The sequence below is a fragment of the Camelus bactrianus genome, chromosome 9 (assembly GCF_048773025.1).
Source record: "Camelus bactrianus isolate YW-2024 breed Bactrian camel chromosome 9, ASM4877302v1, whole genome shotgun sequence".
Classification (NCBI taxonomy): domain Eukaryota; kingdom Metazoa; phylum Chordata; class Mammalia; order Artiodactyla; family Camelidae; genus Camelus; species Camelus bactrianus.
The window spans coordinates 72,411,019-72,433,941 of NC_133547.1; the positions used below are offsets into that span (position 1 = coordinate 72,411,019).

The following is a 22,923-nucleotide window of genomic DNA, read 5'->3' on the forward strand; positions in this document are numbered from 1 at the left end:
TGCATGTCTGATAAGATTTTTATTGCATAAATACAGCATTGCTTGCTTTCTCAATAAAATCAACTTGTAATGATCTATAGCAACTGCAACTGATTACTGTTGCCCCGTGTTATTATGGAAACAAGCAGAGGCAATCGGCTCCTATTTGCCCTTAAACCTCAGTAACACTGCAAGGATTTTAAGTGTCTCAGTGTGTTTGCTGCATTCCCAGCTCCACTAACCAAACACTTTTTTTTACAAAAAGTAGAAGATGTGACAAAATACCAAAGAACACCTAAGTTTAAACATCAACTTTAAAATGTCCAAAACTCCCCCCTGCCCCTGCAAATTAACCAATTTGATTTATTTCTACTAACTAGTTCTTGAGAGAAAATTTATTCCATTTAATAAAAGATAAATGCCGTGAAATGTTTGGTTTGCATTCTTAAAGCTGTATGCAACCACTGTTACGCAGAAAACAAAGACAGAAGCCTGAGCGTGAAGGAAGGATATATCACTTGAAATTTTCTGCCATATTTAATAGCATATACCATTAATACTGTAAGTCAATAATATTTCAATGCTATGTAAGTATACAGTCATCACCACCACACATTAAAAAACAGCCCTATTACCTATTCCCTATTCCCTCAGCCAAGTGTTAAAATTTCTAAGACTCTGGCCCTGGCAACTATTTTCTCAGTTGCCTTAACCCCAAACTTAGAGGGGCTTAAGCAGCCCTTTCTATCCATGTCATAGATCTCTTGAGGCAGGAGAAACCCGGAAGTTGCAGGTGGTCAGCTGGCATATGGAGCCTAATGATGCTCTCTGGCCAGCACTGGTCAATAACATTCCAGTGTCTGGGACAAGGAAACCTTCTTTTCTTTTTTTTTTTTTTTAATGAAGAGAGAAGGAAGGGGAAAGGGGAACATACGAGAAGACACATTCTAGAAGGACACGGCATGGTGGGTATATAAGAACATAACTGATTCTGAGTGGTAAGAGTATTACACGAAGGACAGGGATATGAAGGAGGAGAGGCCAGAGAGGTGGGGAGAGGCCAGGACACGGAGGGTGTGGTGAACCGTGGTGAGGAATCTAAACTTACACTGGGGACAATGGTAGACACTGAAGATGGCTTTTTCATAGGTCAGACCTGTTTTTCAGAATGATTCCTCTGGAAGGCAGACACGTCTATGTGCAGAGTTTGGATAATTTTTCTGGATAGGCTTCCAAAGTAAGTTGCAAATGGCATAAGCCAGAGAACATCTGGGTAACACTCCTGAAGGACTCCATCCCACGGAAAGAAAGGTTAGCCAAGGAGCTCTACCATTTAGCACTACTTTCTTTGACTGGCTGTGATGAACAAGGAGTCAGGCTGGCTGCTGACACAGAGCACACTCCTCAGCCCCTAGGGAGTGAGTGGTCCGAAGAAATGAAGAATATGGAAGTTTGAAGGAAAAAAAATTGTCCTAATCAGTCTCAGCTCAGAATCTATAACAAGAAGCTGATCTTAGATGCCTTGAAATAAGCCATTCAGGACAAATGTAGTCCCCTGACACAGACAAATTATACAATTAATTGTAAGTCTTCTGGGATTTCAGGGGAAATATTGAAAACTCTTTACTGAAAAAAAAATCTAAAGCCTTTCAACATGATGTCTGGCTCTGTCAGCTTTCAGATTAAGCATTTGAAAAAAAATTTTTTTAAGATATAAATACTCACATCCATAGGAGAACCTCATTATATCGTGTTTCATGGACTTGAGGGAAAAAAGGAAAAGTGAGAAAGGGAGAGAAAAACTGCTCTGGGGGCTCTTGGCTACAGCTTCAAGACCACGACATTATCTGAAATAAAATATGAAATGAGGAGACGAAGCAGAGATGCTCCTCGAATAAGACATTCTCCGAACCAGAGTGTTGAACAATAGAGGCTGCAATTCTGTGGGCAACCTCAGGAAAATACAGAGAGAGCCATGGAGACTTACAGGAAACCCTGATGTTGTAAATAGCACAGACGACCAGAACCAAACTGGATTAATTAAAAGAGAATAATTATTTCACATAGCTTTAGGCAAAGCTTTATTTATCCAGGGTTCAAAATACACGTCCAAGACCTAGTTTCTCTCCTTCTCAAAGCTCCTGAAAAAGAAAGAGGGTGGTCACAAATGCCGGATGCAATCACTTCAGGGCCATGAGAAGTCCGTCCGCCTCAAGAGAAGAAAGCTCAAAGGAGACAAATGTGGAGGGGAAGAAGTTGGAAACTGACTATTATTGTCGAAACAAGGTCCACTTGAAGTCAGTGAGACTGGTCTTACAGTGGCCACAATGTAGTTGAACAGCACAAACTACTCAAGAATAAAAGATATCTACTGATTTGGGGCAAAAAAAAAAAAAAAAGAAAGAAAAACCTTACCGATTTTGCATTATACGCAGAAAGAAGGATCAAGACACAAACCATGACATCAAAGAGCTTACAATTCTAATTCAAATACGTGCAAAACTATTGTATGGCCTTAGAAGTCAAAACAGTGGTTACTGTTGGGGGGAAAGAATACACTGGAAGGGAGTATTTCTGGAGTACTAAGATGTTTTATTTCTTGATCTGGGTGCTAGTTACACAGATACGTTCACTCTGTGACAATTTACCAAACTATGTGTTTATGATATTTGTAATATTTCAATAATTCAAAATAAAAACTTCAATAGATTGGTTGGAAGATAAAGTTAAGGACATCTCCGACAGTATATTTTTTAAAATATAAAAACATTTTTAAAATAAGAGAATAAATAAGAAAACTAGAGGAACAGTCCAGAAGGTTCAATGATCAAACCAAATGAATTCTAGAGAGAAAACTGGAAAGGAAGAAATAATTAACAAAGTAATTCATGAAAATATCCCTCATTGAAGGATGTGGGTTTCCAGATTGAAAGGACCTACTAAATGCCACTGTAAAATTATAAATATCACTGTAAAATTATAAAACACTAGGGAAAATTCTATCAAAAAAGTCACATAGAGGATAAACAAAAAAACAGCTCTCAACATGACCACTAGAAGATGAAAGACATTGGTACAATGCCCTCCAAATCCTGAAGGAAAATTATTTCCTGCCAAGATTTCCATACCTAAAGTATCTATACATGTCCATGTAGAATAAAGATAATTTAAGACATTCAAGGTCTCAAAAATTTACCTTCTAACTGTTAAAGGAAACACTCCATCAAAATAAAGAAACAAATCAGGAAAGAGAAAGATAGGTGATGCAGGAATCCGAAACTCCAACACAGGAGACTGGATTACAATGAAGGGCTTGATATCATGAGATGGGCGATCTGGGCTGATCTTTACTGATGAGCCACCTCAAACTTCCCATCCCATCCTTTATAAATTTGTAGACTTTAAATATGTGCAGTTTACTGCTTGTAAATTACACCTCAATAGAGTTATGGAGAGAGGGGAAAGAATTCAGCCATGCTCGTTGCGCTAGCCTTCTCTTGACAACGGGGAGATGTCACTGCGGGCCTTCTTTTCTCATGGGCACTGACGCTGCCACTCTTTTCTGGTGAAAAGACATGGGACTCTATATACACATCACCTCTGCCTCTTCTAAGCCGGCCCACCATCCCCAGTCTGGATCACTCCAGCAGCCTCCTGTCGCTCTCCTGCTTCCAGTGCTGCCTCCCTTCTACTCAAACTGCAGCGGTGCCCCCTCTCACTCCAGGTACAAGCCCAGTACTTTGTAATGACAGTGGCCCCACCCCCGATCTACTGTTTCGCTTTCTGAGGTTTCAGTTACCCGCACTTTGAAAATATTACATGGAAAATTCCAGAAATAAACCATTCCTAAGTTTTAAATTGTGCACCTTTTTGAGCAGCATGATGAAATTTTGCCCCATCTTGCTCTGTCCCACCTAGGAGTTAACGCATCCCTTTGCCTACTGTCGGCCAGTAGTCGCTTAGCAGCCCTCTGGTTCCCACATCGACTGTACTGGTGTTCAAGGAACCCTAAATTTACTTAGTTATGGCCCCAGAGCACAAGCGTAGTGATGCTGGCAATTCAGATCTGCCAAAGAGAAGCCACCGGAAAGTACTTCCTTTAAGTGAAAAGGTGAAAGTTCTTGACTCAATATGGAAAGAAAAAGAATCGTACGCGGAGGCGCCTAACATCTATGGCAAGAACGAATCTTCTCTCCATGAAATTGTGAAGAAGGAGAAAGAAATTCGTGCTAGTTTTGCTGTCACACCCTCAAACTGCAAAAGTGACAGCAAAAGTGCGTGTTAAGTGCTGAGTTAAGACAGACAAGGCACTAAATCTGTACCAGGAGATATTCTGAGAGAGACCACATCCACATAACTTTATTACTGGAGTATACTGTTATACCTGTTCTATTTTATTATTAGTTATTATTGTTAATCTCTTACTGTGCCTAACTGATAAATACAACTTTATCATAGGTATGGCTTGCACAGAAAAAGGTCTCTATAGGATTTGGAACTATCTGCGGTTTCAGGCATCTACAAGGGGGTCTTGGAACTCAGCCCCTATAGATAAGGGGGGACGAATGCACAATATTAGAAGGCTTATCTTCAGCCACGCCCCACCACTCATCTCTCCTGTGTGTCCTCACAGGACTTTTCCTCTTCTCTTACTCTATTCCATCCACTCTCGTGGCTTCTGAAACATCCCAACATCCTGTTCTGCCTCCGGGCCTTCGATTTTCCCTCTACCTAGACTGCTCTCTCCTGGCGCCCACCTGCTCCTCCCAGTCTGTAATCAAACGTTACCACCTTCAGGAAGCCTGGCTTTCCTATTTAAAACCTTAAGCCTGTGCCTCACCCTTGTTATACAATCTGAATTGTTTCCTTCCTGTCTCTCCTTGCTAAAACAGAAGCTCCGTGAGGGCAGGGGGTTTTGCTCATTGTTACACGCTCAGCATGTAGAAGAGTGCCTGGCAAACAGTGAATGCTTAGTGTTAACTGAGTAATTGCATGGGGGGGTTAAAAAAAAAGTGACTTATAAGATCAAACAAATTTTACTAAGCAGTACAAGTGACTTCAAAAATAGCTTCAAAAGATGAGGCCTGACACACTGAAACAAACGCGATCAAATGAGCTTTGAGACCTTAGACAGGTATGCTGGGAGGCTAAGGAAAACATTAAAAAGCATTTTTTTTAATTATGAATGCTCCAGAAGTCCTAGCTGCAATTACAATCAAGCTTTTCACGGTATTAAAGACAGCTAAGAAATATAAAGCTACTCATTTCGAAATACGGAGTTAAGAATCACGGGAACAAATTTCCATCCTTCAGTGGAGTTAACTGTTCTGGAGTCAGAGATGCACATGGGAACCCTAGGATTCCAAGAAAACTCCTGCAAAGCACTGCTTTCTAGCCTATCACATGCCCAACGGGAGCCATGGGCCTCTTCCTTTTCCTCCTTTGCCCTTCATGGAAAACCTGGGAAATTATACCAAGAATCTGCAATACTTGCACTAGTTAAAATTCCTAAGAATTGTTTTTTTCTATAAAGACAATGTCATAGAAAATATTTCCTTCCCTACAAACAAAAATGGTCATCGTAGTTACTGTTTAGGTGATGCTCTTGAAGGTGTTCCAATCAGAGAACAAGGTGTAGGACTATATTAAACCCGGGGTTGTTAATGCCTTCTCTACTGAATTTGTTTTTCTAGGAGGAACAAGCAATTGCAAACAAAGCTAGACTAGGAAAATCAAATACTCTGCCTATTTACACATAGTCCCCTAAAGCCGTTCCTGATTAAAAACTGCACCACTTCAATCTTCCTACTGGAGATATCTGTTAACTAGCCCTGCTTGGAAAGCCAATGAATTTAGTGTATAATTACATGTATCCTTCACAAATTACTTCTCAATGACCTCTACTCTCGGAAGTAAACCAACAAGGGATAATTGGTTCATTATAAACCGACAGGAAGATTTCACTGGGAAAAGGTACTGAGAGCAAAGTCCTGAAAGATCTTAAGCTTCAACTGAATTTAACGTCAGCAGGAAGTAATCACTTTTGTTTCTGAACGCCCAACCCATTTTACATGAACAGCTTCTGTGGCTGTAACACTCTGCTGTCACTAAGTAACCATGTGACCTTCGACAAGTCACTTCCATTCTCCCTGCCTTCGTGTTTGTGTCTATAAAATGAGAGGCTTGAACTAGGTGATTTCAAAAGTCCCTCCCAGATCTGACAATTCATCATTTTATAATTATAATCACTAGAGCACACCTCACTTCACTATCCTTTTAAGGCAGGAAGGGCATTTGATTTACCTTTGGAGTCTCCATACTGTCCAGAAAAGCTTCTTGAACCTCCCTTAGCAACTGTTCAACAGACATGTTCAAGGATGCAGAAGACAGTACAATTGTCTGAAATGTCCACTCTCTGTGCCCTTTTTAGGCCCTTCCCAATCCCAAACATGATTTCAACCCAAATGGTCCCCTTCAAGTCCATCCTTACCATACCACTGGCAGGACTATACAGAGGCCAGGGAGACAAACGTTATCACTTATCACCTGGAAGAAATGCACAAACCAAAAAGACTCAAGGCACTTACTTTGTAAACTATCTGGCCCAACATCACACACACAGCCAGAAACCTGGAGACAGGTTCCCTTTTCTAGAATAAGCTAGTCGAATGCATCGTGATCATCTGAGAGGATGTACAGAAAGTGACAGCAGATGTGGGGAGAGAGCAGTGAGGTGGTGGGGAGAATGGGGGCGGGGGGGGGGGATCAGGATCTGCAAACAAAAGCAAGGAGGACATTCCCTTAACCTTTCCAGAGGGGGACATTTTAAAAACCAAAATCCCAAGTAGCTGTACTTCATGGGGAGCAAACACCTGCTCAAGAGGCATTTAGCCTTAGCTGTTAGGACGCAGAAGCCAGAATGTTTGGGCTCAAATCCTAGCTCTGTTAACTCACAGCTGTCTAACCGTGGAAAGGTTCATCATCCTTCTCTGTCTCAGTTTCCTCATCTGTAAAATGAGGATAACAGTAGTACTTCGTTCCTAGGGTTGTCACAAAAAAAATAAAACAGGTTCATACGTGTAAAATGTTTCTCCCAGTGCCTGGCACATAGTAGGTGCTCAAAAATTAAGAGCTCCCTGTTTTGCTATTCTTATTTGAGAGAGTTCTGGGAGTCTCAGGGGTTAACAGAACAAAGGCATTACACTGCTCTTACAGATAGATTCAAATGCTACAGTTCCCTTGTCTCAGTGATAATGGAGAGGCTAAACCTTTATATATTTATGTATATTTGTATGCTTTATCAACTTTAACCACTCCCAACCACAGAAACTATCCCTGAAAATTTTTAATTCCTTTCTGCAAGATAGTCTAGGTTTCAAAAACGACTTGGTCACCCACGCTCTGGGAGCACAATAGGACTATTAAAGCGAAGGGCTGGGAGTCTGCGGGAGCACAAAGACATCTTTGTAGCCGCTGAGCTATCACATACCACTGCCTCGGTTTCAGAGAGGTGCCTCCCGAAGGAAGGAGCTAACAAACTCCATTGTTCGTTCACATCGGAGTTCTTGGACGTGAAAGTTCTTAAATCCCTGGCAAGACCTTACTACAGATCAGAGGATTGCGGTTCTTTCCATTAGGGCAGCATCGAATGCCCTTCAAGCAATTTTCTTAGGGCAACATAACTATTTGAGATGCCAGGGAAACTAGTGAAATTTCCAACCGCTAAACTAGTTCCTTGTCTCCGGCCGAAGACATAGGTGAAGCTGGAAAACATTTTAGCTATCCTGGGGACATTTCTTAGGCTGGGAAATGGTAAGATACCTAGAGAGAGCCACAAGAGTTTCTTTTTTAAATCTCTTTCCCAAAACACACATTTTTAGTAAATAAGAATCAAATAACAACAAAAGTCTGATTGAAAAACTAGCTTTCGGAAAATGATGACCCTTAAAAGTTCCAGTTGGTTCCCTGATGGGATATCTAGAGCTCTGGTTTTCTGAGCATCTTTCAGTAAACAAGAAGAGATAAACAGGCAAAAGAGCTAATGCTATGTCTTATATTTTTGCTAAATGATCAGGCAGAGAAAGTCAGCAATACAGCCACCTACGTTTTTTATAACCCTGTTCAGAAAAGCAACGGGGACCCTAAACACACAGAACCTGAACAACCGAAGAAGGAAAATTTGGCTAAAAAAGGTAGCCTATGGTCTCTGTTCTAGGGGCATCAGATTTCAGAAACTGCGAGAACAAGTTGGCCACAGCAAACCCTTTCAGGTATAAAACTGCACAACTGATGGGGGGACTGGAGAGTTTCCTAAAAATAGAGGACTGTCGGCTTATAAAACCCACCTCAGCTACTGCTGGTGAGGAAGGACAGTAGTCAGAACTGTGGGAAGCCAAGAACAATCCCATACTTGACAAATCAGTCCCTTCAAGACAGTGATGTCAAATGTAATAAAATATTTTGGCAAGACTGGAAATGTGCACCTGTGGGAACCTGGGAAGACTTGACAGATTTTTGTTTTTCCCAGCCTTTTATCAGCAAGTTAATTATAGCAATTGTACGATCTACTCTGAGCTTTAGAGAAAGGCAGTTGGCTGTATGAAGCCAAGATGCTGCTCTCCTGAGCACGGGAGAGACAAATGACAGCCGTGCTTACACATGAAAATATTCTGAGTACAGTACAATGAAGAGCCAGACGGCACATGGACGAGAAAGAGGTACATTCTGCAGAAATAAAGGTGTGGCCAGACTTAGATGGGACACACGACACCTATACACACACGCACGCACGCACACACGATTATGTGTATCTCCAGAGCCTGCACGGCTCGGGTCATGTTGCACTCGGGCTGCCTCTTCAAGGAGCAGACTGTACCTTCACAGCTATAACTGTACACTGCCACCGCTGACCTTTCCACCAGATTTTCATCATGATGCCAGCTCACAGCCATTTTCCCCATGCCAAAATACGGTTCCTCTTTCAGGTACGGCATCTTCTGGGGATCCATGAAATTCAACAGAGTTACGTTGTACGCGGCCCTGTTCTTAAAGTCCACCTCGTCCTGTCCATCAAAGGATGACCCCAGGCCGACCCGGGGGAAATCTGGACCGATACACACCGGCACGGCATCGATATTGGCTTTGTCTCTGGCAGCAAGTTCTTCCAAAGCCTGGATGGTCTCGATCTGCAGGTAGTCGTTGAGCTTGAGGAAGGTTTGACAGGCGGCAGCTATTTCCGCCTCGCTGTACTTTGCGTCAGAGCCCTTCACCGGCCAGGGTACGGTAAAGAGCCTGGTGTTGAGGTACTTGTAGGTGCAGCCGGGGTTCCCGATGAGGATGCGAGATACTGGAGTGAGCACATCTTTGCCTTGGATCCTCACCAGGTCCCGAAACAAGCAGCCGTGCTTGTGCAGCGTGAGAAAAGCTTCTTGAACCTCTTTATGGAGCTCCTCAGGGACGCTGCCCGCTTCTCGGAGAATTAGTTTGGGGTATTTCAGCTGCCACTAAAACAAAACCAAAGCAGAAGTATGCATTTATGGAGAGCTATCATTTTATTGTTTCCAAAAGTGTGTTTCTTCGTAAACTTTAGGAGGAAAAAACGAAAAAAGACTGTCGGGGTATTTCTAAACAGGATTCATACCTCTCTAGCCTAAAATAGAAAAGTAAATAAAACAAATGTCATCGAGTCTCCAGTCAAGAGTGTCAAGTCCAAGCTCAAACAATTACAGACAATCGTTGTAAACAAAAGAATAATTTGGGCTTTGGTCTCCCAGGCTCCCTCTACAACCACCTCTCCTTAGCCTCAATCCGTCTTCTAGCCTTTGGCCCTCCAGAAAACACAATCTAATTAATTAACTGCTTGACATCTATTTTTTTAAGTGCTTATTAAGTGCTGTGTACTATTCTTAATGATCTATACACACTAACTCATTTACTTCTTGCAATTTTATGTGGTGGTGCTATTATTTTCTCTGGTTCACAGATAAGAATCCTGAGGCAGAGAGACGTTCTAAAAACTTGCCCAAAGTCATACACAGCTGATAAGTATCAGAACTGGAATTTGAAACCATGGGGCTCCACAGTCGGGCTGCAGAGCATGAGATCTTAACCACGAGATCACACAGCCTCTCGATTAATGAGAAATCACGTCTCTTTGTGAGTTAGACACGGAGTCCCGTGAACACAAGCCATGACAATTTTGTTCACAACTGTAATACTAATGCCCTCAGTAAATGCTGAATGAATGAGTGAATGAACGAATGAGGTATCCCACTGCAATTTACAAAGCTGTAATAATTCTACCGGTGTCCCTGGGGAAGGAGAACTATAAGATAACGCCCTCCTCTAATACGGAAATGCATGGATTTACTGATGCAGTTTAGGAGTTCAGACCTTTTCAGCCACCATGTCTGGCTCTAACAGATGAACTGGCATCAAGCCAGAGTTCCCTGATTCTACACAGTGAAACTGACTTTTTTAAAAAACCAAAGCACAGAATTTTACATTTACCCCTATAAAATGTAATCTGATTGGCTCCTTCTAGTCTTGTGCTGCCTATGATCTTTGACATTTTTCTCCTTTATCTTCATTCAGTAATTACCATTTATATGATAAACAGGGCAAGACCACTTATTCCACTATCCATTTTTTTTAATTCAACATATAGAGCCTGGGAGGTCCAGGTGAGGGATCTGGATGTGACTGTGAAGTGCAGAGGAGGACTTCAAGGGGAGAAAAGCAATTTGATTGACATTTTATAAGAATCACTCTTAGTGAAAATATTGGGCATGGATTGGAAAGAGGCAAATGTCCAATGGAAAATCCTGGTGTGTGCTATTACCACCGTCCAGGAGAGAAGTGATGATGGTCTGAATGAGAGAGAGACATAAACGGACAGATGAAATACATATTTTATAGGCAGACCCAAAGGACGTGCTTGGGATCAGATGTGAGGGATGAAGAAAGGAAAAACGTTCCAGATTTCTGGACTTAATGACCAAATGAAAAATTTACTATTTTTTTTTTCATTTGTTTGTTTTTGTTTGTGGGGGTAATTAGGTTTAATTATGTATTTTTTTAATGGAAGGACTAGGGATTGGACCCAGGACCCTGTCACGCTAAGCATGTGCTCTAATACTAAGCTATGCCCTGCTACCCCTATTTTTTTAAATAAGAAAGACTAGGACAAAACAAAACATGCAGAAGAAGAGAAAGGAATGAGGAGCTCCATTTTGAAGCTGGAGCCATGAAGATGGCAATGAAATCCTCATGTGGAAATAGTAAGGGGGAAACTGGACAGACACACCTGGCGCTCAAAGGAGACAATGGGGCGAGGGAAATCAAGGTGGGAGTTGTCAGCACCCATCTGTTTTTTAAAGACATGGAAAGAAATGAGATCTCCTAGGGGAACAGTACAAACACAGAAGGAAGCCCAAAGCCATTTCCTGAGTCACAGAGGAAGAAGGCTCAGCAAAGAAGATCTTTGAGATGGAAAATCAGGAGAGTGTAGTAATGCAGAGGCCAAAAGAGAGGAAGGTTTCAGGAAGGATGGAAGAGTCCTCCTAAATGTTTAGCAACTGGCTCTTTGAGGGGAAAAAAAAAAATCAGCCTTGATTTTTAGTGTTTTCCTGATTTCTGTGATGTAAATATATATTTATATCAATAGAAAAATTCACACATAAATTAATAGAGAAGGCTCTCAATTAAACACAGAAAAAATTTAACTGCACCAAGTCAGAAAAAATACAGATTAACATTATATTTGTATTATATTATATTTAGTTTAACCTACCCCACTTGCAAAGAATAAAATTTGATCATAGTAATACACATTGTTGGTAAAAGGAAAATCAAATATTCTGATAGTCTGCAATTAGGAATGCAAATTATTACAAGCTTGCTTAAGGCCAACTGGACAAAATATCATGTTCATTTCTTTTCATCTAGTTATTCTACTTCTAAGAATTTGTCATAGGGAAATAAGTAGAGAAATGTACCAAGACTATAAGGATATTCATCATACTGTTATTTACAATAATTAAAAACTGAAAACTACCAACATGCCCAATAGAAATAAGAGGGGAAAATGGCACATTCATGTGATGACATACTAAAGTAACACACTTTAGAAGTATTTTTATATTGTTTTATTAAAAACGTTAAGTAACAAACTAGTGCTATATAAGAAACCAGTAATATGATATTTAGACAATTGGATTGTAGTTTCATTTAAAAAAAAAAAAGTATACATGTAAATATTCACAGAAAAGAAGATCTGGAAACAAAAATATAGCCAAGAGTTTATGGCAGTTGTTTCTCAGTAATAAACTTGGGTGTAATTTTAATTTTCTTCTTTAGACATCTGTATGTTTTTGAAATTTCCCAAAATAAATGTAAAATACTTTTTAAATCAGAAAAAAAAAAAGGTTACATTCAAAAACTCTTAATTTAACAATATTTCTTTTATGTGCCAGGAGATTATTTTTGATGACCCTAAATTTTCAAAAATTTTCAAGATAACTTCTGGTATTGTTTAAATCTGACTTGGAATGTTCCTCAGTGCTCTAGAAATTTTTGATCTTACCATAATAATTGGCTAATTTTATCATTTTCTCCAAAAATTGCCAGAGAGAAAAATCTGCAAACCTAGATTCCCTCTCTTATTATGTATAAAATAATCAGATTAGTACCTGACATATAAAAGTGCCAGAGAGTGTTTGTTAAAATTTTCTTTAAAGACAACAACAAGGAACTCTGGGAAAGAAATGAATATTAAATAATTTAATATTAATTCATTTGATCAAACAAATAGGTTCACTTTCCATTTTGGATGGGTACATGTAGAACATCAGACATCACACAATAATTTGGAACAGCTGTTGGCACACTTTCAAATATGTTAGAATTTTTGTTTTGTTTTGTTTAATCTTATAAAAGTTTTCCAGGGAATATGCAGTCATGCAATTATATTAGTAGTTGTCTGGTCCCATAATGTAGTTCTCAAGATCTATAAAACATTCTATGACATAAATGACAATAAGTTTAATAAGTATTTGGGAAAGCATTTTTTATTGAAGTATATAGTTGATTTACCATGTTGTGTTAGTTTCAGGTGTACAGCAAAGTGATTCGGTTATTCATATATATATATTCTTTTTCAGATTCTTTCCCATAATATGTTATTACAAGATATTGAATATAGTTCCCTGTGCTATTACATAGTAGGTCCTTATTGTTTACCTATTTTATATACTGTAGTGTGTATCTGTTCATCCCAAACTTCTAATTTATTCCATTTCCAATCCTTTTCCCTTTGGTAACTATAAGTTTGTTTTCTACATCTATGAGTCTATTTCTCTTTTGTAAATTGCAAAGGTATTTTAGATATAAATTGCCAATATGCAGGCCTTTGTCAATGGCTGAAAGATACGGAATGTTAGGTTCCCTGAAAAATAGGCTTTATTTTCTACCTATTTTAAACTATTGTATATAAATTTTACCTCTTCCTCTTATATATCAAGGGATGGTTCCGAAAGAATTTCATCACACAGAGGAGGTCTGTTAATCCCAAACTCCTAATTTATCCCTCCCTTCCTTTCCCTTTTAGAATCATAGTTTGTTTTCTGTATCTGTGAATCTGTCTCTGGTTTGTAAATAAAATTTGTATATTTTTTTAGATCCCACATATAAGTGGTATCATATGATATTTATCTTTTTAATTGAGCTGTTAATAGATTTTGCAGGTTAACACTTTATATTTTGCACACTGTAGAAATTCACACTATGTCAGTCCTAATATTTTCTATATAATTTTCATTGTAAGTTGCTCATGACTTGGCAGCCATCCAAGACAAATGGGCGAGACACTTATGTGGCCCAGCCTCCAGCTGCAAGATGCTAAGCTGACTCCAAAGGAGGCAGGCACTCTTCTAAAGTCACTGCCCAGGCCTTGCTGCAGCTACCACAAGGAGTCTTGTGATAACATGTGGCACAAGGTGACACAAAGTGTTTGTTCATTCATTCATTCAAAAGTTCATTTTTTGTTTATGTAAAATGCATTGACTATCCATTTGTATCAAACACTGTATGAAGTGTCATAAATACAAGGATAAAAACAAATTTTAGCATCTCATAGTTTAACAGTATAAACAGAAATAGGAAGCAAGAGTTTGAGATCTAAGACTTACCACAGTAGAAGTATGAATATACTTCCATGGGAGCAGGGAATCAATGATTAGGGAGGCAGTCTGGAAAATTCTCATTTCCTGAATACGTATTTACTGAGCACATGAAATTTGCAAAGCACTAGGTGCTGGGAATACAGTGAAAGCAAAACTTCTGTATGTTCTCTGGGAGCTCATATTTATGTGTATAATGTATAAAGATACAGTATATATAGCTCATTATATGTACATAGTATTTTACTTATTTACTGAGTAAAATATATAGTATTTTAGATTGTGACCTGTGCTATGGAGAGAAACAAAGCCAGGTAAATAGGATCAGAGTGCCAGGGGTGAATTTACACAGGACAGTCAGAGGAGGCCTCTGATAAGGTGACATCTGAGCAGAGGAATGCAAGAAATGAGCCTACAAGCCCTACAGATACCTAGGGGAGGAAGAGAGTTCCAGGCTGAGGGAACATTAAGTGCAAAGGCCTTGGGGCCAGCGTGTGCCTGGTTTATTCCTGGAAGAGCACAAATGTCGGAGTGGGAGGAGGACGGGGCGGGGAGAAACAGGAGAGGAGGTGAGAGAAGCAGGCAGGAGCCAGGTCTTGCACCGCTTTGGCAGTGACCGTGAGCATCCAGGCCCCCGCTGTGGCAGTGACCGTGAGCATCCAGGCCCCCGCTCTGGCAGTGACCGTGAGCGTCCAGTCCCCCGCTTTGGCAGTGACCGTGAGCGTCCAGGCCCCCGCTGTGGCAGTGACCGTGAGCGTCCAGACCCCCGCTCTGGCAGTGACCGTGAGCGTCCAGGCCCCCGCTGTGGCAGTGACCGTGAGCATCCAGTCCCCCACTCTGGCAGTGACCGTGAGCGTCCAGTCCCCCGCTTTGGCAGTGACCGTGAGCGTCCAGTCCCCCGCTTTGGCAGTGACTGTGAGTGTCCAGGCTTTTACTCTGAACAAGATGGGAAGCCAGCAAGGGGCTTGGAGCAAGAAAGTCTAAAAGAGCTGATGGCTGTTTAAAGACGAGCACCACCACCAACAGGGTGTTGAAGTGGACTGCAGGTGGGGGCAGGAGAAGGAGATAGGAGGCTACCACAACCATCTGAGAAAGAGACGGTGGGAGCTTTGGCCACGGTGTACACAGCAGAGGTAGGGAGAAGCTGTCAGATCGGAAACATTCTCTGAAAGTTAAACAAGCGGGATTTCCTGGTATCTTCTCAGAAGAGATAGAATTTAAGCGAGGTCTTTAAAGGTGAGTAGATGCTCACCAGACAGAAGAGGGGATGCGGGCACTCTAGCCCCAGAGAAGAGGCACTAATGCATGAAAGGAGGAGAGGCCACAGCAGAGCCAAGAAACTCTGCATCACAGGAATCTGGGCCTGGACGTTATGCTCAGCAGTGAGTAAAGACCAGACCAGAGCAGTAGTTTGGGGCCCATGTAGTCAGTGGTCTTGCCAGATACCCGGGGGAGTCTGAACTTTGCTCCAGAGGCAAGAGAGACTTAACGAAATGTATAAAGCTGGGAGTGACAAGTCTGGCAGATTTATAGGAACACGAGCCTGATGGAACTGGGGAGGCACGAGCAGCAGCGACCAGGAGGCTGCTGCAAGTGTGCTGGTGGGAGATGACAAATGGGGACCTGAACTAAGACCGTGTCGGCGGGACTGGAAAAGAGGAAACAACTTGAGAGGTTCTGAAGAGGTAGAAAAGCCGAGGCCCCACAAGTCCACAAGGGCCAGGAGCAACCTTGAGGACGTCAAGGCTCTGGCTGGAAGAACAGGACAAGGGGGACCCACAGGGACAGGTCGCTAGAGAAGGGAATGGAAGGCAGGATCCCAGGAAAAAGCCTGTCATATCCTGTCATTCTTGTGCTCCAAACCCCCGCCTACCTTCTCATCTCACGCAGGGTCACAGCCAGCGTTCTCACTGCAGACCTCAAGCTGCCGCGGAATCGAGTTCCCGCTCTCCGCCCTCAGCTCGTACTCCCCCAGACACCTTTCCTCTAACAGATCTTAGAGCTTTGCTGTTTCCTATGTCCAGAACATTCTTCCTTCCTGCAAGTATCTCCATGGCTTGCTCCTGTACCCCCAAAAGGTCTTTGTTCAAATGTCACTAAACTTCCGTGACCATCGTAGTTGCAATCCCCCCCTACAGTCTCTGCCCCCCTTACCTGCTCTATTTATCTCCATACCATTTTTCCCTTCTGATATTTATCTTTTAGGTTTTTTTATTTTAATCTCTATTCCCTCCCTCCCACCCCCTGACCTTACCGTACTTCACAAGAAATAAGCTCAAAGAAGGCAAGAATCTTCTGTCGGTTTTCACAACCTCATCTTTAATGTCTAAAACATCACCTGGCACAGAATCAGGGGGTTAAATACATGTGTTTAATTAAGTAAGTAATGAATGAACATGGATCGCGTTGAGTTAGATGTACCTGCAAGACCTTCAGGCAGAGCCACTCATAGCCAGTTGGAGTTGGAGTACGGCAGGTCACAAGGGAGAACATGATGGAGACAGAAGTTTGGGATCATCGGGATAAAATCCAAGCAATCCCAGAAGTTCCAAGAGATACAGTAGGAGAGCACTTATGAGTCAGACCCAGGAGCCAAAAAGCCTGGGCTCGAATCTGGCCTTTGACATTTTGTGCTTATAAATCTTGAACCAAGTTTTAAACCTCTCTGAGCTTCTGAGCCTCACCTCTAAAATGGGGTTTTTAAAAAACCTGCCTCAGAAGGTTGTGGTAAGATTTAAGTGAGCAAAGACAGGTAAAGCACTGAGAGTAAGCTGCCACACAGAAAGCAGGGAAAAACTGAAAGCAAGGGGGACACGGAGGAGGGTGGCACTGTCTCTGGGTAACAGGGCAGGAGTCCCAAGTTTGTGTTCTGACACAAATTCACTTCCTTGTGCTCTGTGGTGAACCAAGACAGGTTCTCTCTGCTCTTCTGCTTTGAGTTTGCTGCTGTTGGTGTTTTCTTTCATTGGTTTTCTCTACAGTCTTACTAGAAGAAACCAAGAAACGACTCTGCAGCATTGTGAATCTGAGCATGGGACACTGGGAGGCGTATGTTATGGCAGAAAGAGCCTGGGTCTTCGGACTCAGAAAAATATGGGCTTGAACTCCAGTTCTGCCACTCAGATACAGAACTTAGTCTCTCCTGAGCTCTAGAACAGGAATGACGGTATCCACCGCAAACACCCCAAGCCTAAAGAAGAGTGGCAGCTGAGTACGTATTTGTGGGATGAATGAATGCGGCCGCTGTGTGGGAGGATGAAGTGTGAAGCACTCATAAAAAACACTGAGCACAGTCCCAGGCGCAGCGTAAGAGGCAATAAACTGACCCAGTACGGAGGCTGCAAAAAGCCTCATGTTTATGACTGGCAGCTGGGCTGGCATTCCTGTGGCGAGGACCTGCTTAAGGGACTCAATGTCAGGTCTGAACTTTCTATTTATTCATGTCCTTAAAAATTATTTTCACTTCATCTTTTAAGGGACTAGATTTACTTTACGAAGGCTTGGTCCAAGCGCTCCCTTATTATAAGGTGCACTTAACGTGATTAGATATTGGTATCAGGTTTGTTGTGGGTCTTAGCAAGACAAAAGAGAAGCCCTGATTGTTCTGTTTGCCTTGGAGTCTCGTGCCTCAGCGTGAGCACCTGGGATAACCTCGGTGGTGAATTCTTCACGCACTGCTTTAGCCAGAAAAAGCTGACATGGCTCAGCAGTTGCTTTATAACAATGTGCGTTATCACAGACCAGAAAACTTACATCTATGAAAATATTAGCAAGGATTTAAGAACTGATTGCATCTGGGGAGGTTACCTGTTTTAAGGGTACTTTTTAAAAATTATCTCTTTCCTAATTACAAAAGAGTACATGTTCATTGAGATAAGCTGGAAAACGAGAAAAGACTGAAGGAGAAAACTCTACCAGTTTGGGATGTAACATTTCTGTACAGGCCCTGCAGATTGTTCCAGATGCCGCCTCCCCGGGGAGAAGTGTATGTATGCAAAACCAAATTCAAATTACACCAAATATTATTATATGTGTTGCTTTTTAAACTAACTAATGATGCATTCATTTATCTATCCATTCAAGCAAACTGATTAAATACCTACTAGGTGCCAGGCCCCGTATAAAGTACAGAGGAGGAGGGAGAGGAGCATATGAAGAAATCATTACAATAACCTAAGAATAAAAAATAATAACCTGAGATAATTAAGGTACGCATGAAGTACCACAGGTGCACACAAGAGGGAGTAGAAATGACCCTCTGGAACACAGAGGTGTCAGGGAAGCATCCTATAGAAGATGACACGTGAGCTGTTACTAACAGGGAACACAGAAGCTCACCGAGGAAGGGAGATGGAGACGATGTGCCACAAAGGCCCAAATATAAAACTACATAGCTAGTCTGAGGTACCACAGAAACCCAGGGTGGGTAAAAAGGTGAAAGGGTCAGAAAGATGAGAATGCAAATGCAGGAGCCGGGTAACAGGCAGCCATTGTGGGATCCAAAGCAGGAGAATGATATGCTCAGATTTATGTTTTGGTTTAAAAAAAAAAAAAGTACTGCAATTTTTTTTTCCCCATCATTGAGAAAGAGGGGCAAAGAAGAAAACTAGGGCCATCCATAAAAGGGCTGATCAGGAGAAAGGTCACGAAGTTCTAATGACAGTGGAGATGACAGATGATATCCTGGTACCCAGAGTGCACCGGAAGTCAGGAGACCTGGATTCCAGATCGGCAAACTCGCCCTTTCCTCTCTTCCTTCCACAGTTACTAAGAATCGGCTCCATGCACGACAAGCATGTGCGAAGTGCTGGAGAAACCAAGCTAGATGTGGCCCAGTTCTTACACCCCAAGAGCCTACATTCTAGTAGGAAAGAAGTGAAAATGTACTATTTTACTGCCCAGCAGGCCTTCCTCTCCTCCTTTGGAGCAGGGCTCCAATTTTCCTATGGGAAAACCATCCACCTCCAACTCACAGTCCACGCAGTGTTGAGTGAGACTGGTCATATTCCAACCCTACTCCAAGAGTGGGTGCAGAACTAGGCCAGGCAGACAGAAGCATCTCATCTTCCTGAACCCAATGACTGATTCAGGAATAGGCACGTGAGACCAGGCCAACAAGATCATGCCCAGAGGAATTAGACAGACCCAGGAAAAAAGAAATCACTGCCTCTTCTAAGACCCTCTATAGGCTTAAGACCAAATCTCCCCTAGGCTGTCAGAGTCCCCCATACCATCAGGTGAGAACGTATCTAGCATGAAGTCACACAGAGAAAAGGCAAGCCAAGAAACAGAGAAAAACAGGGATCAGATGACATCTTCTGAGAAACTGGATTCAGCCATGTACTCCTTGACATCAAAGTTAAGTGAGTCAACACATTCCCTTTTTGGCCTCAATGAGTTTGCAATTTTGTCACTTGTAATTGAAAGAGTGCTCCCTGTAAACTGACTGTATTTCAATAAAAATATATTTTAAAAAAGAAAGAAAGAAAGAGTGCTGAGTACTTCCAGGAGAGAGACACAGAATCCCCTAACTGCAATACCATGTGACAGGTACCACCGAGGTATTTATAAAGCGTTAAGTCACACAGTGAAGACTGCAATCAATTCTATCCGTAGGTAAGTCGAAGAAACTTTCACAAAGGAGGTGATGTTTAAGTGAAGTCTTAGCCATCTTGGTGACAGGATAAGGGGCAAAAGAACATTCTCTGCAGAAGAAACAGGATGAGCAGAGGCAAGAAAGTAGGGAAGAACACAGAACGTTTGGGGAAGAAAAGACAGTCCACTACGCTACAGCACTCAGCTCACAACAGGAAGCAGACTGTATGGGAACTGATACGTTCTGGGGTCATGAGGAGTCATTGGATGACCAAGTCAGACCACTTCACCTCCCATATAACCTCTCGAGACCACAGCTGCTTCACAGGTAAAAATAAAGTAGATCAGAAAAAAAAAAGAATGCAAATTGATAAAAATATTAAAAGACCTTACCTGCTGATAGAATTCATCATCTTTGGGGGTCAGATAAGGAAGCCAAGTGTCTTCAAGCTCTTCCAGAAGCCTCAGTTTCTGTTTAAAAATAATAATGATTATAGGTGACTGAATATAAAGTGACCCCAAATGTAAGACCATCTTTTAGTTTTCCAATAAGAGGACATACCCCCTCAAATTTAGCCAACTTGAAAGTATGAACTTTTAGAGACATTAGTCAAAAGTCACTTATAAAATGTGTTAATTTAATTACATTTAAATTACACCAAATGTATTAAACACTAATTTAGAAATAATGATTTTATTCACTCTCACATTTCTTGAAGCAATTTGCTTCACTCTTGACATGTATCTTTAGTATCAGGGTCATTTTTGTCATCAGTTAGAGTCACCTTTTGAGTCATCAAATACAGTTTTCCAGAACAAATCTTCCTGTCTGTATAATCTGCTTGAGACACAGCAGTTTTTGAATCCTTCTATGATACTATCACTGGAAATACCAAACCAAGCCACAAATACCCGTTCGTGTAACGTCAGAATATTTGGGGTATTTATTCATCCTGTAAACATTTATTTGACATCACATACACTTACATATTACTTTTTCAAGTGATCTTTCATCTCTAGAATAATCACTAAATCTGTGTTAAGCATCTTTTCTTCTTTCCTAATTTTTTGTTTGTTTTCTTCTATTTTTTCCTTTTTATTTTGTCTTTTCTAATTTTATGAAGAAACCCTTTTAAGCATCCACAACCAGCATTGCCTGAGGCCATTTCAAGATACTACATCTTCCCAAACAGTACCATGCTGTTCAAACAAAGCAGTTAAGAGAGGACCCCATATTATAAAGTTCTTTATAAGGAATCAAACATATATAAGGTGACCCTCTCCTTCTGAGGGATTTTTTTCAAAGAATGTCTGACCTTATATTCCAGCATATATGATGTGTGTGTGTTTGTCCATGGCATATAAATGGCATATATGTAAGTGTACACAGACACACATAGGGAAATTATCTATGTATCACAGCAATTTTCTGAAAGAAAAAAAAAAAAGCAGAAAAGGCAGAAACAATTGACTTTCAAAAAAAAACCAAAAACTGCAATTCAGGCTGTGATCAGCCACTGAGGCCCTTTTTTATAAGAATGAGAAAATGGTGGGCCTTGCTCTGGGTTGATGCAGCCCTACTCCCTACAGCATGACTTAGAAAACCCAAACTGGATTTCAGCCCCTCCTTGCTCCAAAGAGCAGTGTCTCTATGCAGTGCACAACCTGCTCAACCAGACATGGTGGCCCTGAGTATTATCCTCCCCCATCTCAAGAAAGCAGCCTTCTCTCACTAACCCATCACAAAGTAGTCCAGAGCAAACACCCTTTTGGGCAGAACTCAAGTTCTTCCTGGATCTTTCATATAATTATCCAAACTGAATATAGAAAAAAGGGAATAAAAAAATAGCAACCAGGATGCACCTAGAGATTATGATACTAAGTGCAGTAAGTCAGACAGAAAAAGACAAATATTATGTATCACTTACATGTGGAAACAAAAAAACAAAAGCAATAATACAACTGAACTCATTTACAAAACAGAAACAGACTCACAGACATAGAAAACAATTTTATGGTGTGTGAATTATATCCCAACTAAAAAAAAAGAGACAACGCAAGTGTCTATCCACAGAAGATGGTTAAATAAATGCTGGTACAGCCACACAATGAAATACAACACAACAGTGAACAAGAATGAAGAGGCTCCCTTTAATGAAATTAACTGCTCTCCAGGGTATTTCAGGAAATAAAAGGCAAAGGAAGAACATCCGCTTGTATTTGCCTACAGAAACATAAAGGATATGTGACAAACTATTCAAGGGGTTCTCTCTCAGTGGTAGAGGTGGGAAACGCCAGGAAGGCGCCAGACTATTCAAAATATTCCAGTTTATATTGTTTTGACTTTTGAACTAGGTAAACATACTGTCTATTCAACATATTACCTATTACCAACTCAAGTATATTACCTATTAATTACTAAAAGGGAATTCAATATAAAGATGAAGACAGCATGATCTTTGGCTTTATTTTATAAAGTCCATACTTTTGTGATGTCTGATAAAATACTGTGGGGAGAGACTACTGCAGATTAGCACACTAAAGAGAGAAGGCGGGAGAGTATAGCTCAGTGGTAGAATGAGTGCTTAGCAGGCACGAGGTCCTGGGTTCAATCCCCAGTACTTCTAGTAAAAAATAAATAAATAAATCTAATAACCACCTCCCTCCCCCAAAAAAATGCAAAAAAATTTTTAATTAAAAAAATTAAAAATAAAAAAAACCCTCCAAATTATATTTTTAGGTGAAAATAATATTACCAGAATAAACTAACAGCTTGGTGATGGAAAAAAATTTAATAAAAAATAAAAATAAATTTAAATTTAAAAAAAAAGAGTGAAGGGGGAAAAAGGAGCTCTGACAATTTCTTTGTGTCAAGTGTCAACCAGTCGGTAAATAACACACAATGTTAAAATGCACTCTGGAGTGGAGGGAGAAGGCGCTTGTATCTGTCAGATCTGGCTAACGGTCGCTCCTTGGCCTGACGTACAGATAAATCCACGCAGCCAGACCCTACAGCACATGGCTCTGCCTACATACTTCTCTGCTTCACACTGGTGTCAAATACATCAAGCTGCTCACAAATGGCACACAGAAAGCCAGAGCAAGTGCAAAGCCTCGGCTCTCCCACCTGCAGGAGAAGCATCCATGAGGGCTACACCCACTTCCACAGCTC

General features: G+C 41.1%; 1 protein-coding gene across 5 annotated transcripts in view; it reads right to left on the reverse strand.

Moving 5' to 3' along the window:
* Positions 1–22,923, reverse strand: part of FTO (FTO alpha-ketoglutarate dependent dioxygenase) — a 357,038-nt gene that overhangs the window by 247,274 nt on the left and 86,841 nt on the right. For all 5 annotated transcript variants that reach the window (XM_074370731.1, XM_010963637.3, XM_045523123.2 and 2 more), the window contains exons 2-3: positions 20,145–20,222; positions 8,855–9,482 (exon numbers count right to left, since the gene is read on the reverse strand). In XM_074370731.1, the coding sequence (XP_074226832.1) occupies positions 8,855–9,482; positions 20,145–20,222 (706 nt within the window). The remainder of the gene's footprint in view (positions 1–8,854; positions 9,483–20,144; positions 20,223–22,923) is intronic.